The sequence below is a fragment of the Microcebus murinus genome, chromosome 13 (genome assembly GCF_040939455.1).
Source record: "Microcebus murinus isolate Inina chromosome 13, M.murinus_Inina_mat1.0, whole genome shotgun sequence".
In the NCBI taxonomy this organism is placed as follows: Eukaryota; Metazoa; Chordata; class Mammalia; order Primates; family Cheirogaleidae; genus Microcebus; species Microcebus murinus.
Window position 1 is genome coordinate 80,125,261 of NC_134116.1, and position 23,480 is coordinate 80,148,740.

Here is a 23,480-nt window from a genome sequence, read left to right on the forward strand (position 1 = left end):
AAATACATCATGGTGCCGTATATTCACACAGTGGAATTTTACTTACTAAAAGTGAACAAACTGAGGAGATCGACTTCTATCATGCAGCATGAGTAGCACCATGGGCCTATTTCACGTTGAAACTAGTGAAAATTTTTAAAGACCATCCTTTCAAGTCTCTGAAAATAGTCCTAAAGTCACACAGCAAATTAAGAAACATCTGTTTAAGAAAATCTACTAAAATTGGATAAGAAAAGTGAGTCTGGGGTATTTGAACTTAGAATGCCTCCCCACCCTGTGTCCCAGCTTGTTGAGATGGAAACTCCTTCCATACTTCAGCAACCAAGATCAAAGTATTTCCTCTCCCTCCCAGCTCCCAGTCAGAGGGCTTTCTTCCAAGGAGGAATAGGACATCAGCATTTCTCATCCTGCCCCCAGCTACTTGCTGCTGAGGCTAAGTTCTGGGGAGTGTGGCTGAAAGGAGGGAGTACTCTTCTTCCACTCCACCCCTCACTTTTGAGATGGAGGGTCTACCTTGGGCTCTGTGTCCAAGAATGCTGAGAATACTGGGCCCCTGAATGCTCTTGTCCCAGCTTGTAAGACAGTGGTTTCACACTGAGAGAAGTGGTTTCACACTAAGAGAGGCAAGTCAAGAAGACATGAGGTTACCGCCACCCACCTGAGTGGAGGTGTCTCTCAGCACTCAGAGAGAGGTATGCCATTGCCCCACTCCCAGCTCCAGAGCCCTGGCCCAGAAGTTTCTACAGGGGCGTGGGGGTGGCTAAAGCAGGTAAAACAAATAAACAAATAGCTCCTCCTTCTCTTCCCAAAGAAACTGACTTCGTTTTCAACAGAAAATGGAGAAGTTCAGGCCTAAGGGACACTCGAAAACAGGTGAGTCAGTTGTGGTGCAGAAGGTAATTGGGAGGACATTGACAGAGGCAGTGAAGATAACAAGACAAACTGTAGGCTGGCTGCTTTGTGGAAGAGAGCCGGGAAATAGCCGTGAGGAGCTCTCCAGGAGTCATAACAAATATTAAACATTGATCGTGGGAATTATTCCTTCAGAGGAGCCCCAGTTTGATTGGATCATCTCTAGAGCAATTTATGTCCCAGGGCATTCTTGAGAATAGTAGCGCAATCCGCTGGTGTCTAGTGGGGCTTTAATATTTGGGATGGTCAAGAAGAAAGACCTAGGGAGCTGCCAAAACTGTCATCCCAGGGGTGACTGTGTTCATACCCAAAGCTGTGACTCCCTGAGGAGCACCTTCAGGCTTAACACTGGAGATGTGGGGATAGTCTTCACTAAAGCACTGCTGCCAGGCACTAAACAAACAAACAAGCAAATAACAATAGCAAGCCAGGGGAGAGGGCAGTTAGGACTTAGAATTGCTGCAATATCAGGGGCATTATACATAATCTTTGTACCCCCATAATATGCTGAAATAAAAAAAAGAATTGCTGCAATATATAATCTGAAATGTCCAGTTTCCAAGAAAAAATTATGAGACATGCAAAGAAATAGGAAAGTATGACCCCACTGGACAAAGCAGGCCACAGAAACTGCTTGTGATTGCAACCAGATATCCCATTTAGCAGAAAAATACTTTAGAATAGCCATTATATGTTCAAAGAACTACAGTAAACTATGATTAAAGATTATAACATTTTCACTTTTATTATTCATTGGAATGCAATTAAACTATCAGAAGGCATTTAGCTGAAGCAAGAATTCAGTAATTTTGCAGGCCAAATAATACACCCTTTATACATATGATGTACTTCACCTTCATTTTTCATCATGGATAAGAAGAATAATAATCTTGGTTGCATTCCTACAGATCATGGTGAACAGCAAAACAAGGAAAAGCAGGGCCTAGCCACTGACCCATGGTCTCCATGTATTAACAGAAAGATATAAAACAATCTAAGATTTATTATATCCCAAACTCATTTTTCCCTGGTATTTACCTTTTTGAATTCTTTGCAAATAATACACTTTATTAATAGTGGTTGATGAGGCTTATATAAACCATCTTCTCATGCCTCTTTGAAGTGGACGCTCATTCTCCGTTGTACCCGTGGTGGGCTTGGGGGACATGAGTGTCATCCTCGTGTGCACTCTAAAACCATGAAACATATTCCTTTGAGACTTAGGTGATCTAGCCGAAACACCATTTTCCCTTCTTTAAGTTCTTTTCTACTAAATTCCATTAACCTTGTAGTTCTTTAGTTCTCAATACGGTGACCTACATTCTTACCATTCATTTCCTATGTCCATTACCTGGAATTGCTCCAGGTTTTAAATCTCAGATTTCAGTATCCCACTCGTAGTAACTTATTAATTATCCTTCCACATTACCTACTTTCTAATACCCAGTACACCTATTCACTGACCTCAAAAAAGCTTCTAGTCTCAACTATTCCATTATTCCCAGGCTTTTCACTCCTCTGGATCTTCTTCCTTCCCTGCAGCTACAGGGTTTGTCATTGTGTCACTCTTTAATAACCATTCGCAGATATCTTACCCCTTTGTTCTTGTTGAACTCAGCCTGCTGTGAACTGTTAGAGAAAATCAAAGGATTGTGCAGATTGGAGCCACTAAATTTTTTTTTTTTGGAAACAGAATCTCAGAGGTAGCCCCAGGTAGAGGGCAGTGGCATCATCATAGCTCACAGCAACTTCAAACTCCTGGGCTCAAGTGATCCTCCTGCCTTAGCCGCCCAAGTAGCTGGGACTACAGGCATGTGCCACCACACCCAGCTTATTTTTCTATTTTTTTGTAGAGACAGGGTCTGACACCCTTGGCCCCAAGTGATCCGCTCCGCTCGTACCTTGGCCTCCTAGAGTGCTAGGATTGCAGGCGTGAGGCACTATGCCCAACCAAGAGCCACTAAATTCATAGTCTCCAACTTTACCTAAATTCTCAAAATCATCTTACACATGAATTAGCTTTCTCCCAGTTCCTTAATCAGCTCTTCTGAACTTTTTTTTCTTTTTTCAAACTTTTTGTTTTTTCATAACCTTCCTTTACTTTTATGCTATGTTTTACCTATTTTTAACTGAGCCAGTTAAGGCCGTAAGCCAAGGAGTGCTTCACATCCCTTTCTCACTGCCTGAGAACCTGTCTACACCCTTCGTAACCTTTCTAATTAGTGTCGTGCCCTTCACTCTACTGAGGCTGATTCCACCCTTTCTTCTAGTTCCATTGTTTCCTTTTCTCTCTACTGTCTCATTCTTTGAAACTTACAGATAGTCTCATGTCTTTGCTATCCTGAAAAATCCTTAGACATTAGAGATGTAAATTTGAGTCTTCAGCATGTAAGTGCTATTGAAAGCTAAGATACTTCATGAGATCTCAAAGGTGAGTTTAGATAGCAAAGATAAGTTAGAGGACTGAGACTTGAGGTATTCTAGCACTTGGAGGTTGGAAAGATGAGAAGAATCCAGAGGAAAGTGAGAAGGATCAGCTAAAAAAATAGAAGAACCAGGAAAGTAGAATGTTGTGAGATTAAAGGAGGAAGCAATAATCAACTATGAAAATGTGTTAGGGACCGACCTTCCACAGCCCCACCGGACAGAAAAGCAGAGACATCGAGGATGTAATTACACAAGAGGAGGTTTATTTTCTGGCTAGCCAGGGTCCAAGCCCTAGAGCACCAATGCAGTGGCCACTCTTGCAGGCAAGGACCCCGACTGGGGTTGCAGCGTGCCTTTTATCCCTATGGTGCATACACTATGCAGTGGCTGATCACGCGTGGATCATGCATAGACCTTTAACATGATTGGTTGGCTGGTAGCCCCACTATACAGGGGTTCAAACAATGCAAAGTTGGTGCAAACAAGCAAGCAAGCAACGGTTTCCATGGCAAGCAAGCAACAGTTTCCAGAAGCCGGATGTTGGTTCTGGCTTCACTGGGGGTGTGGGCCTTGCAGGTATGCAATGTCTCGACCCCTCACAAATGCCATTGAGAAATCAGGTTAAATGAAGACTAAGAATTGACCATTGAATTTGACAGCATGAGGGTTATCAGTGACCTTTACAAAAACAGTTTTGGTGGGGTGATGTGACAGCAAAAGCCTGAGACTGGAGTATGTTTAAGAAAAAATGGGAAAAGAGAAAATAGAGAAAACCTAAAATAGACCCTGGAGTGGCTTGCCATAAAGGGAAGGGGAGAGACAAAGCAGAAGGTGGAGGTGGAAATGCAGTCGAGGATTTTTTAATGGGAAAAACAATATATGTGTTGTCAGATGTCAGGGGAACTTGGCCATACAGGAAGGAGAGGGAAGAATTTTTGGGACGAGGTCCTTTAGAAGACAAGAGGGCAAAGAGTGTGAGGCACAGTGAAAGCTTGGATTAGAGAGGAGCACAGAGAGCCCCTTCATAATAGCCAGAGAAAAGGTACACCACAAGGATACCTGATGGAAGCTTGTGGAAGTGGCTTGTCATCTGTCTCTACTTTTCTCAGTGAATTAGGAAGCCAAGTCCTCACCTGAGAGTGAAGAGGGGGAAAGTATTGTAGGTATACAGAAATAGCCTTCTAAAACAGTAAGAGAGTTGATGACTTGAGAAAAAATCTGATTGCCAATGGCCGTATTAAAATCCCAGTTGAGGTTATTAATTATGAATTTAAAATTTAGAGTCTGTTGAGCATGATTATGGTTATTTTTCTCCACCGTGTTTGGCTGTAGAAGTGCTGGTATAGCATAGGCAGAGAGTTGGATCTCACCAGGGTTGAGGTTGGCCAGGAACTTATATGACAGACAACATGACAGACAGGCAAGGGAGTTCATGTGTATACAAGGGAATGATTGTAAAGGTTGTCCACGGAAGCTGAGCCAGGTGAGACGTTAGGACACAAGCAGGTGAGGAATAATGAAAAGCCAGCAGTATCAAATAGGTTGGAGGGCCCAGTGGGATCAAAAGATGGTGTAGTCAGCATACATGAGTGAGGAACAAAAGAACAGTGGCCATTATGGTTTAGGTTTGTTTGTTTGTTTGTTTGTTTGTGACAGAGTCTCACTTTGTTGCCTGGGCTGGAGTGCCGTGGCATCAGCCTAGCTCACAGCAACCTCAAACTCCTGGGCTCAAGCAATCCTGCTGCCTCAGCCTCCCAAGTAGCTGGGACTACAGGCATGCGCCACCATGCCCAGCTAATATTTTCTATGTATTTTTAGTTGTCCAATTAATTTCTTTCTATTTTTAGTAGAGATGGGGTCTCGCTCTTACTCAGGCTGGTCTCAAACTCCTGAACTAAAATGATCCTCCCACCTCGGCCTCCCAGGGTGCTAGGACTACAGGCATGAGCCATCTCACCCGGCCGACATTATGGCATAGTTGAGAGTACAGGTCCTGGAGTAGGACAGAAAGTGAATACTGGCTCTACCACTTAGTAGTAGTGTGTCTGTGGGCAAAGTTATAGGAGCTCTTCAGCCTAGGTTTTCTCATCAGTAAAATGGGAACTCTAATAGTACCTGCCCACAGCATTGTTGCAAAGATCCAATAATGCCATACAAATAACGCACAGAGTGCCTGGCACATAGGAAGCTCTGAAACTTTGGCTACTATTATATAACTGTCATTCTTACTAAGGAAAATGCAAAAATATTGGCAGTTATACTGAATTCTTCAATTATGAGTGGTCTTAGGGTTTTTAAAAAAATATTTTCTGTATCTTTCAAAGATTTTACTGTTAGGGACTGGCCTCCCGCACCCTGCTGGACAGAAGGACAAAGACATGGAGTATGCAATCACTCAAGAGGAGCTTTATTGTCTGGCAAGCCAGGGTCCAGGCCGTAGAGTACCTACGCAGAGGTCTCTCGGGCAAGGACCCCGACCGAGGCTGGGGCTGCCCTTTTATCCCCCCTCTCTTCCGGGCACCCGCGACGCTCAAGCTGATTACGTGTTTTAGCCTTTAAAATGATTGGTGGACTGGTAGCCCACCGGAGGCAAGGAGCCTCCTTTTCTTATTTGGCGCCATGCCTACGTGCCTAGCTGCAAGCAAGCGATTTCTAGAAGCAGAAGTATGCGGTTAGCCGATTGCTCCACCCTTGGGCCCCAAGCAGGTAGTTCTCAGAAGCCGATTACCCCTCCCCTGGGCCAGTTTTCTGTTATCTCTGGTTTGCACAAGTAAGCCAGCAGCATTGAGCTGTAACTTATAGGTTAATAGAGGCAGACTCTCACTTCAGACAGGCCCTTACATTACAATGAGTGTTATCATTCCCGTAATTGAGAGGTCTCTACAAGAAGTGTTTTTAAGTGTAACTCAGTTCAAGTTGAAACTAAAAACCAAAAGTTAATGAATTTATGCAGTTTTATAAAACCAGAAGTATCTGGGTCGAGATGATAAAGTGAGTTTTGCCTTAACTCTTTCCTTGGGTAGAACAAGCAGATGTTTGTAGCTCCTGTGTATGCAGCTAAACTTTACAATCACCATTAGTAGTATTTAAGGGAAAACTAAGACAGTGCTACCCCTTACCCTCTAAAAATATGTGTTCTACCACTTGTTGGGCTATGATTTTAGCTTAAATTCCTTGAAGGGTTTTTTTACACATGTAGGAACCCCTTCATAATATAAATCCCCTGACAGTGAGGTCACTGCTTATGAACTTCTATTTATTAACCTCTTAATATCTAGCCAGGTGTAAGCAAAAATGGGTTGCAGAACGGATGCCAGAGTGTCTGGGAAGAGAGAAGTTAGCCCTTTAGAAAGACACCACAGGAATTTTGCCCTATTCTGGTCTTAACTGTTCCTTGCACCTGTATACTGCATGCCCTTGTTTTTACTTAGCAACATAGGAGCTTTTGTTGAAAAAAAATAAGTAAATAATAAAGAAATGGATGAATAACCAAGCCAGACAGGCAAATTCAGATTAACCAAATGCCAAATTCAGTTGGCATTAACATTGGGGTGACCATAGAATTTATTGTAGTGCATGTTCCAAAGTTGCTCGTGTGAGCCCATGTCTTTGTTTATTTATCTTGGGCTTCTGAATCTTAAATTGAAAAATTAGTGTGGTTAGAATTTGTAGTTATTGTCTTTGTCACTTTATACTATAGCTGTCTGAGATCGCTTCTTGCTCAGTAAAATTGAGTATCAGTTATTAAATGTGAAACACGGAATTTCCCAACTTGCTTGGTAGGAGATTCGTGGCTGGAGTGAGGCAGGAGGAATGCTTGAGCCCAGAGGTTCCCATGCTGCAGTGAGCTATGATCACACCACTACACTCCAACCTGGGCAACAGAATGAGACCCTGTCTCTGTTTGTTTTTTTTAACAACAACAACAACAAAAAAAAAAAGGTTAGATCAGATGGGGTGATCTTATTTAAAAAAAAAAAAAAAAGGGAAATTCACTTGGGAGACTTGTTAAAGAAATCTCAAGTCCTTCCCTGGTGGTCTAGTGGTTAGGAAAAATAAATTCTCAAGTCTTATCTTCCCCCCACTCCCACGCTGGGAGATTTTGACTCAAGGTCTGAGATAGGGGCATAGAATCAATCTATTACACCCCCTCCCTCTATCCACCTGTATCTTATATTCCTATATTTTTAACAAGTACCCTCCAGGTGATTGTTTTGATCAAACAAGTTTGAGAAATATTTAAACATATGTGAAGGGGCCTTGGGATGCTGGGTGTCACTGTAATAGTGGTGAAGGCATATTAGAGGCAACAAGACCTGGGGACGAGGCTGTCTCTACCACTTCCCTAGCCCCACTGTGACCTTGGGTAAGCTGCCTGACCTGTTTCTAGGTCTATAAAACAATAATATCTACATCATAGTGTTGTTAGGACAATTCCATTAGAGAACATGAGAAAGCCTGCAACTGCTATAGGTTAAAATCAGTATCCCCAATTAAAAGACTAAATTTTTTTGTTTTCAAGCACAAAGATATTTAAAAGACCAAAATGGAACCTAACTTTCATGTCAGTAAGACCCCTTAGAAATCTTATTTCTAAGAAACTTCTAGAAACCATCCACATTGCCATCTCAAATTCTACCTTCAAAATGTCAAAATGGCTTCCTAGGGTACTTTCTGAGTTGAGTGTAAGGATTAATCTCTTCTTTAAAAACTGAGGAGGGAGGCCTGGCGTGGTGGCTGACGCCTGTAATCCTAGCACTCTGGGAGGCCGAGGTGGGTGGATTGCTTGAGGTCAGGAGTTCGAAACCAGCCTGAGCAAGAGCGAGACCCCGTCTCTACTATAAATAGAAAGAAATTAATTGGCCAACTAATATATATAGAAAAAATTAGCTGGGTGTGGTGGCGCATGCCTGTAGTCCCAGCTACTCAAGGCTGAAGCAGCAGAATTGCTTGAGCCCAGGAGTTTGAGGTTGCTGTGAGCTAGGCTGACGCCACGGCACTCACTCTAGCCTGAGCAACAAAGCGAGACTCAGTCTCAAAAAAAAAAAAAAAAACATAAAAAAAAATAAAAACTGAGGAGGCTAGCCTTTATTGTCTAAAGATAAAAGTGTACATGATAATAATTTATGACATAATTTTAAGAAAAGCATTATAAGACATATGAATCACAGTCAAATTATTTTAAGCTAAATATATAAAAATAAAATACATGTATTACACAGTTTTCTGGAGTTCATCATCAGCTTTATGTTACTACCAATTTTCATATACACATTCACACAGACTCTTAGATTTGTAAATTAAATGGTAACTTTTCTCTATTTAAGGATCTCATGATATAGCATCTAACGTTAGAATCTAGAGTTCTTTGTCATTGACTGGCATATAATAGTTTCTCAATGAATAAAAATTATTCCAGAATAGTAATACGTAAGCTTACAAGCATGATCATAAATGTTCTAAAAAGTGTCATGTCATATTCACAACTCATGTTTTGATTAATAATATAAAAATAAAATCTTGACAGTTTATACTACCAAATAGTACAACTTGCCCCCAGTGGATTTATAGTTCAAATTAGGCAGCCCAAACTACAGAAAGGCACATCTGAAAGCACTCATTTTTTTTTTAATGTATCACTTGAATTTTCACAGACATGTAATTGTACTAAAGGAACTTCACAGATAAGATAATTTTGAGAGTAAGAAATGAAAGTTTGTGATACACATGACTTATTAAGAGAGAAAATAGGGGGCCGGGCTCAGTTGCTCACGCCTGTAATCCTAGCACTCTGGGAGGCCAGAGCGGGAGGATGGCTTGAGCTCAGGAGTGCAAGACCAGCCTGAGCAATAGCAAGACCCTGTCACTACTAAACATAGAAAAATTAGCTGGGTATTATGGCATGCGCCTGTAGTCCCAGCTACGTGGGAGGCTGAGGCAGCAGGATTGCTTGAACCCAGGAGTTTGAGGTTGTGGTAAGCTGTGATGATGCCACTGTACCTACTTGGGACAACCGAGAGAGACTCTGTCTCAAAAAAAAAAAAAAAAAAAAAAGGAAAAGAGGAATTCCCAGGGTTCAAAAAAGGGTAGCTTTATAAATCATGAATTTTTTTTAATCAGTGAAAGTAAAAAGAGCCTGATTTTAATAATCATGTGAAAAAGAAATCATGTTTGGCAAGAATTAATTTATGCTGCAGACAACTAGGATAAGTCAAAGACAGTCATAAGATTTCATATGTATGAAATAGGATGAGTGAAATTGAAAATAGATCTTGTAAAAAACTATACCCCTTTCATCTTAGAATTCTCTGACTCGTAATTTTGGTTTCAGGATATTGGCTAAAATTGTAAGCCTTTATTTTTTACAAATATTTAGTTGTTTGTTTTGTCTTTTTAAATGACTCAGTGCAAGTTGAGTTTTATCAAGGAATATGGGTACTAAATAATGTTTCTTCTTTACTATAGGTAAAACTTCAGTCAAGAAGCTAACAAAAAAGGTAAGCAGTGTATAGGGGTTCTTTGTTTTTTGTAAGATAGAAAATAATTTTTTGGAAGTTAAATTGAAAGATTTTAACGTGTGTATTCAAAGGATATCGAAGATGCACTTGGAGGAATCCAAACATCTGGTTGTGGATCAACTTTTTTTAGAGACCTTGGTGATAAAGGTAATTTTGATTTGTTAAGTTTCTAATTATGTTTTTTATTTAACCAAAGTATTATTAAGAAATTAAGGTATGAGATGTGTACCATGTTATTTAATAAGTGTTTTTGAAACATCACAAAATACTCATTGAGCAGGGGGTAACTTTCAAACTCTGTGAGTAATTACAGATAAATTATTAAAACATCCATGTTGATTGAATTAAAAGTACTAAACACAAATGTGATTTTTTTAAATTGTACTGCTTTACTATTGATTATAAGAGTCTATATCTCAAATCATGTATTCTATACTTAGACTCATAAAGATAATTATTGGCTGTATATGGTGGCTCATGCCTGAAATCCCAGCACTTTGGGAGACTGAGGCAGGAGAATCACTAGAGCCCAGTAGTTCAGGGGTACAGTGAGCTAGTCACCACTGCACTCCAACCTGGGCAACAAATCAAATCACAAAACAAATCACAATCAAGAGTCAAAAAGCAACCCTCAGAATGGGAAAAAATTTTCAAATCATATATACGACAAGGGATCATTGTCCAGAATATATAAAGAAATACACCCCAACTTTGTTTCCTTTCCCACCTCAACTATGAATATCATGGGCTGTTTCATCCACTTAATCTCAGACAGTGGTTGGCAACGTTGGTTGCTGCATTTCCTGAACAGACGCAGAATGCAGTGATAGAGCTCTGGAGGGAGGGGAGATTCAGGAGTTAGTGTTTAACATGTAGAGTGTTTCATTTTAGGGTGATGAAAGAGCTCTAATGACAGTTGTATGACAATGTGAATGTACTTAATGCCACTGAACTGTACATTCAAAAATGGTTAAAATAGTAAATTTTATGTTATTTTACCACAATAAGATGACATAAGAGACCTATCTACTAAGTACAGTGCAGACACCTTTTAGTCTCCTCATTTGAGAACACTTGAAAAAAAATTTCTGAAACAAGAAGTTAGTAATACTGATTGAAATTTAAAGATGTTAAGGAATTATTGATAATTTCTTAGGTGTGATAATTGTATTTGGCATAAAAGGCAACAGGTTTTTTTTAGAGGTACAGCCTGAATTTTTTTACTATGAAATGATATGATATATGGGATTTGTTTCAAAATAATCTAGTGGGAAGTCAGGAGTAAGAAGGGGTAGAGAGAAAACAAGACCACTCAGTTGATAATTATTGGAACTGAGTTTCATCGTGTTATTATTTAAGATAATATATATTCATCATATTATTCTTTCTACTTTTGTATTGATTAAAGTTTTTCATGATAAAAAAGCATTTAATTGTTAATTGTGCTCTTTGCTATTATACCAATCTTTTGATTCAGAGGGAAAAAAAATTTTAGCTTAGGGAGCCATGATTGTTTAAGATACTCTTTCTGTATTTAATGTAATTTTTTTCATTGCAGGCAACATAAAACCTGACACAGTATAGTTAAACAGGAAAAAAAGTTTCTTTAGTGACTAGACATAGAGTTAACTTCAAACCCAACTTAATCTAGGGCTCAAAAATCACCAGTATTCATTTTTTAGGCCTGCCAATTAAAGATTGACCATACTCTCAGGCTCTAAATACTGGCCTTCTGGCAGTTCCAAGCACTGTAGCCTCACATTCCCAAGGATAACATTTGCATATAATCAAAGCCAAGCACACACACTCAAAAAAAATCAGTCAGCGGTCCAGCGTTCACAACAGAAATCCTAGGGTACCACTCTGAGTAGCCCAATTTAGGTCATGGCCCGTCCCTGAACTAGTCCCTGGAACCAGACTGATGCACCCTGCTTAGTAGCTTGGGCCTGAGTTACCTGCCAGTCCCCTCATCAGTTCCACAGAAGTATAGTGATTGGCTTACGCCAATGATAATCTACCTCCAGAGGTGAAGATGGGGTCATCCTACCCAAGCTGCATGTTTGAGAATGGGGAAGAATGATTTCCCAAAGGAAAATCAAGTTACTGCTACAACGATTTGATTATTACATTTTAAACAATATCATTTGACTCTTGGTTTATCCAAATCTCTGTTACTCTACGGAATTAATATATTTGCTTTACCTGATGTTATTGTACAGTAAAATTTAAGTAGGAATTACATAAAGTGCCATGCAAATATTAATACAACTTCTAGTGGATACCTGTTATTTGCTAGCCAGCATCCCTTCCTCTTCTCTTAGTCACTGTTCTCCAGAGAAACAGAACCCACAGGAGATAAAGAGAGAGATTAATTATGAGGAATTGGCTCACATTTTTATGGAGGTTCCAAAGTCCCATCATCTGCCATCTTGCAAGCTGGAGACCCAGGGGAGCTGGTGGTATCAATCCCAGTCTGAGAGCAGGAGAAGAAGAGATAAGATATCCCATCTCTAGCAGTGAGACAGGAAAAAAGGGAGGAGTGAGTTCCTCCCTCTCCCACTTTTTGTTCAACAGATTGCATAATGCCCACCTGTGTTGGGTAGGACATCCTACTTTATGGAGTCTACCAATTCACATATTAATCTCAACTGGAAATACCATCACAGATACACCCAGAAATAGTGTTTATTCTGGGCACTGAAAATGTTTATGGCCCAGTCAGATTGACACTTAAAATTTAGCACCACACCCTCCTTACTAGTAATATAGTAACCTAATGAAACGTAGTGTCTTTAAGTTTTAGGACTGTACTGCAACTCTCTACTACAAAAATTTTCCACTGTAACAAAGAGAGGTAATTTAAAGTAAAAATGTGTTTTTAGGGCCAGGCATGGTGGCTCATGCTTGTAATCCCAGCTACTGGGCAGAGGGAAGGGGGGAGGATTGCCTGAGCCCACAAATTAGAGGCTGCAGGGAGCTATGATAGCACTCTTCACTCCAGCCTGAATGAGGCTCTGTCTCTCAAAAAGTAAGATAAAGAAAATGTGCTTTTTAAATTAGGTGAAGTTCTAATATTAATATCTCTATGTAGTTACTTCTAAACCATCTAACACTTATTTTTTGGTATGTTTTTATTTTATCTCTTTCAGGGCTAATTTCATATACCGAGTATCTTTTCTTGCTTACAATCCTCACTAGTAAGTATCCCACATTTTTTCTCAGTGATTATGTGGAATTGTCTGTTCTTACCAAACAGGATTTTGGAAGTTTGGTATTTACGTCTCTATCGTTAAAAATATTATTGGTACCTTAGTTCTGTATCTACAAAATGATAATATTGGTTAGATTATCCCTTTAGGTCTCTTCTACCTCCTGTGCACACTGACGCCCTAGTACTTTGTCTCCGTAATAGAAGTCTTGTTGAACAGTGTAATCATAGAATTAGCCTTTCCTTAGAAATATTAAAAATCCTTATAAGTCTAAAATGATAGCAAAATAAAAATTTTTTTTTAAAAAAACTCTTACTCTGGGGAAGGGAAGTAAAAAGTAATCATCAATGTGAAAATAGCCAGGGTACTGTAAAAATACAGGAAAGTCCCTAGTAGAGCTAAAGAAATAAATTAAATTCTCAAATTAATGTTGCATTGAAAGACAGAACACCTACTAGCAGAACAGCCACACTCCTGGAAAAGGTGTTGGAAAAGGCAGGAGTCAAAGTCTTAGCACCAAATATGAACATTTGGAAATTGTTACAAGAAGATATCATTACTGTTTTTTTGTTTAGGCACTTTTACTCATATAGTTTCTGCTGGTTTATTTAAATTTGAAGACTTACCTATCTGCAAATAATTTTCTTTTCACCAATATTTAAATAATTATTCATTTTCACTTCATTACAGAGCCCCATTCTGGGTTTCATGTTGCTTTTAAAATGCTGGATGCAGATGGTAATGAGATGATTGAAAAAAAGGAATTTTTTAAGGTAAGTAAATTATTTTAGGTTTATCATAAAACACCTGGATGTTTGTGTGATAATTTTACAAAAATCAAAATTATAGTCACTGTTTACATATGAACTGCAAAGAAATTTGTATATTCAAAAATATTAAATTGTCTATATTATATCATTGAGGAAACCAGTAAGTATACAAAACATAAGATTCTTTTTTTTTTTTTTTTTTTGAGACAGAGTCTCACTTTGTTGCCCAGGCTATAGTGAGTGCCATTTCATCAGCCTAGCTCACAGCAACCTCAATCTCCTGGGCTCAAGCTATTCTACTGCCTCAGCCTCCGAAGTAGCTGGAACTACAGGCATGCACCACCATGCCCAGCTAGTTTTTTATATGTATATATATTTTTAGTTGGTCAATTTTTTTCTATTTTTAGTAGAGACAGGGTCTCACTCTTGCTCAGGCTGGTTTCGAACTGCTGACCTTGAGCAATCCTCCCGCCTTGGCCTCCCAAAGTGCTAGGATTACAGGCGTGAGCCACCACGCCTGACCAAAACATAAGATTCTACAAGGAGAAATAAGCTTAAGCATTTTGCAGGGTTTTATTATGATTTCAGCAAATAATATTACAGAAAAAGGGGCTTCATAGGATATGTATAGTTTAAAGAATATGTGTTAAAGATATGTTAAAAATTATTCTTATACCATAAAAGGAATAGACATAATAGAAACTTAAGCCTTCATAAAGAATAGGAAAAAAATGGCCAGGCGCGGTGGCTCACGCCTGTAATCCTAGCTCTCTGGGAGGCCGAGGCGAGCGGATTGCTCAAGGTCAGGAGTTCAAAACCAGCCTGAGCAAGAGCGAGACCCCGTCTCTACTATAAATAGAAAGAAACTAATTGGCCAACTGATATATATATAAAAAAAAAAAAATTAGCCGGGCATGGTGGCGCATGCCTGTAGTCCCAGCTACTCGGGAGGCTGAGACAGAAGGATCGCTCGAGCCCAGGAGTTTGAGGTTGCTGTGAGCTAGGCTGACGCCACGGCACTCACTCTAGCCTGGGCAACAAATCGAGACTCTGTCTCAAAAAAAAAAAAAAAAAAGAATAGGAAAAAAATGGAAAGGCCACAATTGGTTAAATTGGTGCAGATTTTCCAGGAGTCTGCAAAGGCTGATATTTGAAAAGCTGAAAATATGTTTAAATGGTATTTCCTGAAACAACTCTAGGAGACCCAACAAATAAATTTCACTTTGTTTCCAAAATGTTGGTGGTAATATGCAGGTGGTATTACAGCCATGATCTGATTCCAAGTCCATCCAATTCTAAAGCCCTTCTTTTTTCTCAGTGTCAGCCTTCCTCATTTGAAGGAGAATTCATAGGATGCTTGAGAAAGATCTTGACTCTGAGCTTCAAAATACTGGGTTTGCTCAATGGATAGGACATCCCTATAGAGACAGACAAGTATAGTAGGCAACTATCTAGAAAATAAGAATATAGCCAGGAATAGGGAACATCCTCATAGAGGTGATAATTAAGTCCTGACAATGTGTGACCTCAAAGGGGGAGAATGTAGGTGAAAAGGGGTAGGACCAGAGTCTTGGAGAGCAGTTTCATATTGAGGTCAAGCTAAAGTTGAAAAGTCAAGGAATGAGAAGGAACAGAGCAGTAAGCAGAGTGCTAGAGAATTAAGAAAGCCCAGAGAACACAGTGTAATGAAGTAAAATCATGGAACAAAAGAATAATGATGGAGTGTTTAATACCAAACTTTTTTAAAGGTGGGCAAGTAGGATAGGGACTAAGTAGAGAAGAGAGCCCCTGCAATGTAGGTCAGTAGGAACTGTTACAGAGCAGTTTCAAAAGAGTGGTAGGGACTGACAACACTGAGCAAAGGCTGAAGAGGAGTGAATAGGATGTTCAAAACTGATAGCAGTAGACAAAAAATAATTCTTTTGAGATATGTGATCATTATGGAAGGAAATTAAAGTTAGCTTAAGGAAGAAAATTGTGGGATACAAACAAGCAGTGCTAAGAGGGAAGTTTATAGCATTAAATGCCTACTTCAAAAACATAGAAAGATCACAAATTAATAACCTAACATCACACCTCAAGGAAATAGAAAAACAAGAACAAACCAAACCCAAAGTTACCAGAATAAAAGAAATAACAAAGATCAGAGGAGAGTTAAATAAAATAAAGGCCAATGAACAATACAAATGATCAATGAAACGAAAAGTTAGTTCTTTGAAAAGATAAAATTGATAAACTACTAGCCAGACTAACCAAGAAGAGAGAAGATCCAAATAAATACAATCAGAAATGAGAAAGGAGACATTACAACTGAAACTTAGGAACTGGGCACATAGCAGCTACTAGTCTACAGCCTGTTAGGAACTAAGCCCGGAGTTCTCTCTCCACCCACCCAGATCCGACTCCCATCCCCATCTGTGGAAAAATTGTCTGCTATGAAACCAGTCCCTGGTACCAAAAAGGTTGGGGACCACTGATATAAAATAATACCCAGGTGAGATTTATCAAAGGAATAGAAAATGAGCTTAATGTTGATAAATTAGTGCAATATTACAAAATATTTTACAAAATAAAAGAGAAACCAAGCCAGGCACCATCGCTCACACCTGTAATCCCAGCATTTTGGGAGGCTGAAGCAGGAGGATCACTTGAGGTTAGGAGTTCAAGACCAGCCTGAGCAACACAGCAAAACTCCATCTCTACAAAAAATTTTCAAACTTGGCCAGGCCTAGTGGCACATGCCTATAGTCCTAGCTACTTAGGAGGCTGAGGCAGGAGGATCACTTGAGCCCAGGAGTTGGAGGTTAGTGAGCTGTGATAACACCACTGCATTCCAGCCTGAGGAACAGAACAAGACCCTCTCTCTCAAAAAATAAATAAATAAAAGAGAAACCAATAAGATCATGTCAGTATGACTGGGTGAGGTGGCTCACACCTGTAATCCTAGCACTTTGGGAGGTCAAGGCGGGCAGATTGCTCAAGATCAGGAGTTCGAAACCAGCCTGAGCAAGAGCGAGATCCCGTCTCTACTATAAATAGAAAGAAATTAATTGGCCAACTAATATATATAGAAAAAATTAGCCGGGCATGGTGGCGAATGCCTGTAGTCCCAGCTACTTGGGAGGCTGAGACGAGAGGATTGCTTGAGCCCAGGAGTTTGAGGTTGCTGTGAGCTAGGCTGACGCCATGGCACTCACTCTAGCCTGGGTAACAAAATGAGACTCTGTCTCCAAAAAAATAAATAAATAAAAATAAAACCTATGTCCACAAAAATGGGATAAGAATGTTTGTGTCATCTTGATTCACAATGGCCAAAAACAAAAAACATGCAAACATCTATCAGCAGGTGAATGGATAAATAAATAGTGGTATATTCGTAGAGTGGAATAAAACTCAACTATAAATAGGAACAAACTACTGATATGCAAACCTGGGTGAATCATTATGCTGAGTGAAAAGAAGGACAACGCAAAAGAATACTTAGTATTCAATTCCATTTATTTAAATTTCTAAACTAGGTGAAACTAATTTAAGTAGGGGGAAAGTCAGAACTGTGGCTTCTGTGGGGATGTAAGGAGAAAGGATTAACTAGGAAGAGACACAGAGAAACTTTGTCAGAATTGTATGGCTAAGATTTTTGCATTTCAATGTATGTACTTTTTTCCTGAAGAGCTGCAAATAATAATTGGGAGGGGAAAAGGGAACTGGTAGAAGCATACGAGCCAAGATTGGCAGAATACTGATGATCATTGAAGATGAGTAATCTTTATATGGTAGTTTATTATAGAATTCTGTTCACTTATGTTTGCAATTTTCTATAATAAAAATTTTTGAAGTAGGGGAAGAATAAACAAAGAGAGACACGTTTGGATATTGAACTTGGTGTTACACTGTGTGATTGTCAACTTAAGAAATAAAAAGTAAAACAAATAAAGTTTATCAACTTTTTTTTCCCTAATTGGGGGGTGGGGAAGAAGCATTGAAAACTGGCTGAGAGATTTAGAAAACTAGAGCAAAACCATTTGCCTAACACAAACATAATAGAAGTAGCTAAATTTGAAATGATTAATTTGGAATTTATAATTGCAGTAATTTTCAAACTAGTAAAGAAATAGCCTAGAAAAAAACTGGGTGGAGATTTGTCTCCTGATTGATTTGAATCCATAGTTTGAGATTTTGTCTACACCTGATTCTTTTAAAATCCTTGTTTTTTTTTTAAATTTGCTTTCCATATGAGGATTGATACAAGTGACTTTGAAAGGTAGGTAGGTTTTTTAATGTACTCAGTTTCAAGATACTATTTACAATGTTCTAATTAGCAGAAATATAAGTATTTAAATTATTTTAATGCTTTGTAAATGCATAAAGGAAAAAGACGAACATGTGTATGATATAAATAGCTATTTAAGAGCTATATACTTTAAAATGCCATAAATTATCAGTAATATAAAAAACTTTATTACAAATAAAAATTCTGTTGAAAGAAGGACAGAGTAATCATGTTTTTATAGAGTGCTGCCTTTGGAACATGTATCTATTAAGTAAGCCAGCTTTCTTAGTAGAAAAGTGTAATAATAATGTTAATACTTCATTATCTATTTTCTCCTTTGAATTTTTACATGGTCTAAGAAAAATGGTAATATTAGGAGTTATGCTGCAGAAAGAATTTAAGTTAATATTTGACAAATAACTGGTATATATTTTATAATAACAATTTAGCATCTGTTTTTTAGGTTGTTTTGAAAACTCCAGTAGGCACAAAGGTAAACTCATGTTTGCAATCTTTTTAGCTGCAGAAAATCATAAGTAAACAAGAAGACTTGCTGACAGTGAAAACCAATGAAACAGAATATCAGGTATGTACAAATAAACTACATATTTCCAAACAAATGATATTTATAATAGCTGCTCTATTCTGTTTGTTCAAATATTCCCAGATAGTTACCAATAGATTTATCAGTAACTTAATTTTTTTAATAATACTCCTGTGCCTCATAACAATTTTGCTGTCAACAATAGACTCCATATTCAACTGTCAGAGCAATAGGCCATAACTTACAACCTAGTGTGTAGTAAGCTATCCCATCTAGGTTTGTGTAAGTACACTCTGTGATGTTCACACAGTGAAACACCAGGCATGCACTACATGCTCAGTTAATAATTTTTAATGAAAGAACAAATAGCAGATAGACCTAACATTACCCATTGACCTAACATATTTAACCATTTAACCAACCTGTTAATTGGTGATTAAGATTGTTTCCAAATATTTGCTATTAGAAATTGGCCAGGCATGGTGGCTCACACCTGTAATCTTAGCACTCTGGGAGTCCGAGGCAAGAGGATCACTTGAGGTCAGGAGTTCAAGACCAGCTTGAGCAAGAGTGAGACCTCTGTCTCTCCTAAAAATAGAAAAATTAGGCAACTGGGTGTGATGGAGCATGGGAGTAGTCCCAGCTACTTGGGAGGCTAGGGCAGGAAGATCGCTTGAGCCCAGGAGTTGGAGGTTGCTGTGAGCTAGACTGACGCCATGGCACTGTAGCCCTAACAATAGAGCAAGACTCTGTCTCAAAAAAAAAAAAAAGGATGAGAGGGAAATCAAGACATTCTCAGATGAAGGAAAACTAAGAGAATTTGTCACCAAATTCAATTTGTCACCAGACCTACACTACATGAATGGCTAAACAAAGTCCACTAAGCAAAAAGATAACGATAAAAGAACACTTGGAACATCAAGAAGAACACATTGAACAAAGATGTGGGTAAATACACTAGATTTCTCCTCCTGAGATTGAAGCAAAAATAATTGAGGTGGTAAATGTTTGTAGGAGAAATATTTAAGACCATTATAAACATAGAAAGTAAAGAAACTTAAAAGGATGTAAGATTTCTATACTTCACTCAGACTGTTAACGTGATACCAGTAGATTATATTAATTTATTTCTATAGAATGTAACACCTAGAGCAACCACGAAAAGCTTACACAAAAAGTTACTCTCAAAAGCACTATATAATCAAAAGTAAATTCTAAAAGATTTTTAAGTAACACAAAAGGCGAAAGAAAACAGACACAAAAAAACAGAATAAACAGAAAACAAAAACTAAAATCACAGACTTAAACCCTGACATACCAACATTTATGTTAAATATGAAGTCTAAATGTACCAATTAAAAGACAAAGACTGGCAGAGTAGATTAAAAGATATGACTCCACTATATGCTATGATAAAATACAGATATAAAGATATAGTCACCTAGAAAGCAAAAGGATGAAAACATTAATCAAAAGAAAACAGGAGTGGCTAATGTCAGATAAAGCTAACCTCAGAGCAACGCAAATTACCAGAGATAGAAAGGGACTTAATATAATAGTAGAAGCGTCAACCCACCAACACAACATAGTAATCCTTAATGTGTACACACCAAACAACAAAGCTGGAAAATATGTGATGCCAAAACTGACAGAACTGAAAAGAGAAATAGACAAATCTACCATTACAATTGGAGATTTAAACAGCACTCTGTTTAACACTCTGTTGTTCAACAATTGATAGAACAACTAGACAGAAAATCAGCAAGAACAGAACATCATCAACCAACAGGATCTAATCGATATTTATAGAATACTCTTTCTGAGTGTACGAGGAACATACCAAGACATACCATATCCCAGGCCACTGAACAAATCTCAACAAATTTAAAAGAATTAAAATCATACAGAATGTGTTCTCTCACCTCATGGAATCAAACTAGAAATCAGTAACAGGAAACTCTCCAAACACTTAGAAACTAAACATACTTCTAAATAATCCCTAGGTCACATAGAAAATCTCCAGGGAACCAAAAAATATATCTAACTGAACAAAAATGAAAATACAACGTATCAAAATTTATGGGATAGAGTCAAAGTACTACCGACAGGAAAACTTGTAGCATGAAATCCGTATGTTAGAGAAAAGGAAAAGACTCAAAGTAATAATCTAAACTCCCACCTCAAGAACCTAGAAAAAGGAGACAAAAACCCAAAGCAAACAGAAGTGGGAAAATAATAGTGATAAGATCAGAAGTCAATGAAATTGAAAACAGAGAAGCAGTGGGGAAAATCAACGAAACAGCTGGTTCTTTGAAGAGATTAATATTGGCAACCCTCTGACAAGACTGACAAAGAAAAAAAGAGTACATATACTGCCAATATCAAAAATAACTGGAGCTATCACTACAGACCCTGTAGCCATCAAAAGGACAATAAGGGGTAATCGTAGCACTCTGGGAGGCTGAGGCAGGTGGATTGTTTGAGCTCAGGAGTTTGAGACCAGCCTGAGCAAGAGCGAGTCCCCTGTCTCTACTAAAAATAGAAAGAAATTAGCTGAACAACTAAAAAAAAATTATATATATATATATAAAATTAGCCAGGCATGGTGGTGCATGCCTGTAGTCCTAGCTACTGGGGAGGCTGAGGCAGGAGGATCGCTTGAGCCCAGGAGTTTGAGGTTGCTGTGAGTTAGGCTGACACCACGGCATTCTAGCCCGGGCAACAGAGTGACACTCTGTCTCAAAAAGTAAATAAATAAATAAATAATCAGATGCCATTTTGGACTGGGGACATTCCATTGGAAGAGCTTAAACTCGCTGTGAAGGAAGGGTAGGATGTGGGGAGGCAGGGAGGAGAGAAGGAGCAGCCCACGTATCTGAGGCTTGGCACTAGAATCACTAGCCCGAATGGTTTAAGACGGTATAGGCTTTTTTTTTTTTTGGTAGGAATAAGGAAGAATTTCTGCAGCACTGTGGGAGGTATCATCTGGGTGAGTGTTTTTATAATTTATCATTTGACCAGGGGATGCCCTATCTGGGAAACTCTTCTTGATCAACAGGAGAACATTAAACCTGTTAACATACTTGCTCAAGGCTGTGAAGTACAACACCTTAGTTTGTCCAAAACTCTCAGGCCAGCCCAGCCCAGCCCAGCCCAGCCCAGCCCATGGTCTATAAGGGAATGTAGTCAAATAATTATTGCTCGAGAAGCCTAGAAATGCTGGGTGTCCCAAAAGTTGCTATATGCATAGGAAAATGGGAAATTGTAGCTAAGTGTACTTTTATTTAAAAAATATTCATTACAAAATGTTACAAAATTGTTTTCTTTGTACGGAGACTTTTGGGACACCTGTAGAATAGAGAAATTATAATTCTTGAGTGACCAGATTTCACTTTTTCTGCTGGTTGATTTTTCTGCTCCAAAGTAGAAAGATTTAAGACCAACTAAAGAAATTATATTGTCTAGATAAAATTTTGGAAAAAAATTATGTCATGACCACGTAGGGTTTATTCTAAGAATGGTTTAGTATTCCCAAAGCAGTCAATGTAATCCAGCATTATTAATAGATTGTAGAAGAAAAATCGCATTATCATATCAATGTAGAAAAAGGATTTGACAAAATTGCATTTGACAAAAAAACCAAAACATTTTTTTTAAAAAGCACTTATTAAAATAGAAATGAGGCAGGGAGGGAGGTATTCAATGTGATAAAGAATATCCACAAAAGCCTACAGTTTACACATTTAATGAAGAAAGACTGAATACTGTTTTCCTAAGATCAGAAGTAAAGCAAGGATGTTTATTGTCACTACTCTTATTCAACATAGTGCTGGAAGTTCTAGCCTCTGTAATAAGGCAAGACAAGGAAATAAAAGGCCTACTGATTGGAAAGTAAAAAAGGAAACAGTTCCTACTTGCAGATGGCATTGTCTTTGTCAAAACTCCCAAGGAGGCCAGGTGCAGTGGCCCATGCCTGTAATCCTAGCACTCTGGGAGGCTGAGGTGGGTGGATCGCTCAAGGTCAGGAGTTGGAAACCAGCCTGAGCAAGAGCCAGACCCCATCTCTACTAAAAAAATAGAAAAAAATTAATTGCCCAACTAAATTATAAGAAAAAATTAGCTGGGCATGGTGGCACATGCCTGTAGTCCCAGCTACTCGGGAGGCTGAGGCAGAAGGGTTGCTTGAGCCCAGGAGTTTGAGGTTGCTGTGAGCTAGGCTGACGCCATGGCACTATAGCCCGGGCAACAAAGTGAGACTCTGTCTCAAAAAAAAAAAAGACTCCCAAGGAATCTGGAGGGAAAAAAACTTCTAAAACTAATAATTGACCTTAGGAAGGTCACAGGATATAAGATAAAATTTCAAAAATCAATCACGTATGTATATATTAGCAGTGAATACCCAGATACCAAAATTTAAAATACAATTCACAATTTTGAAAAGTAATGAAGTCTCCTCTGCAAATGTTGCTGGTACAACTGGATATCTATATGCAAAACAGTAAAGTCGGACTCCCTTCTTACACTGGCATATAAAAATTAACTCAAATGGATCAAAGACCTAAATGTAAGAGCTAAAGCTATAGAACTCTTAGAAGAAAATATAAAGTGAAAGTTTCATGACATTGGATATGGCAATGATTTCTTAGATATGACAATAAAAACAAAAGCAACAGAAGAAAGAATAGATACATTGGAGTTCATCAAAATTAAAAACTCGTGTTCATTAGAAAACACTATCAAGAGGGGAGAAAGATAACCAACAGAATGAGAGAAGATACTTGCGAGTCCTGTATCTGATAAGGGTCTACTATCAGAATACATAAAGAACTC

General features: G+C 38.5%; 1 protein-coding gene across 1 annotated transcript in view; it reads left to right on the plus strand.

The window, feature by feature from the left end:
- MICU2 (mitochondrial calcium uptake 2) overlaps positions 1-23,480 on the plus strand; it is an 82,543-nt gene that overhangs the window by 43,709 nt on the left and 15,354 nt on the right. The window contains exons 3-7 of the mRNA XM_012778688.3: positions 9,805-9,836; positions 9,929-10,004; positions 13,007-13,054; positions 13,757-13,839; positions 18,627-18,692. Coding sequence (XP_012634142.1) covers positions 9,805-9,836; positions 9,929-10,004; positions 13,007-13,054; positions 13,757-13,839; positions 18,627-18,692 — 305 coding nt within the window. The remainder of the gene's footprint in view (positions 1-9,804; positions 9,837-9,928; positions 10,005-13,006; positions 13,055-13,756; positions 13,840-18,626; positions 18,693-23,480) is intronic.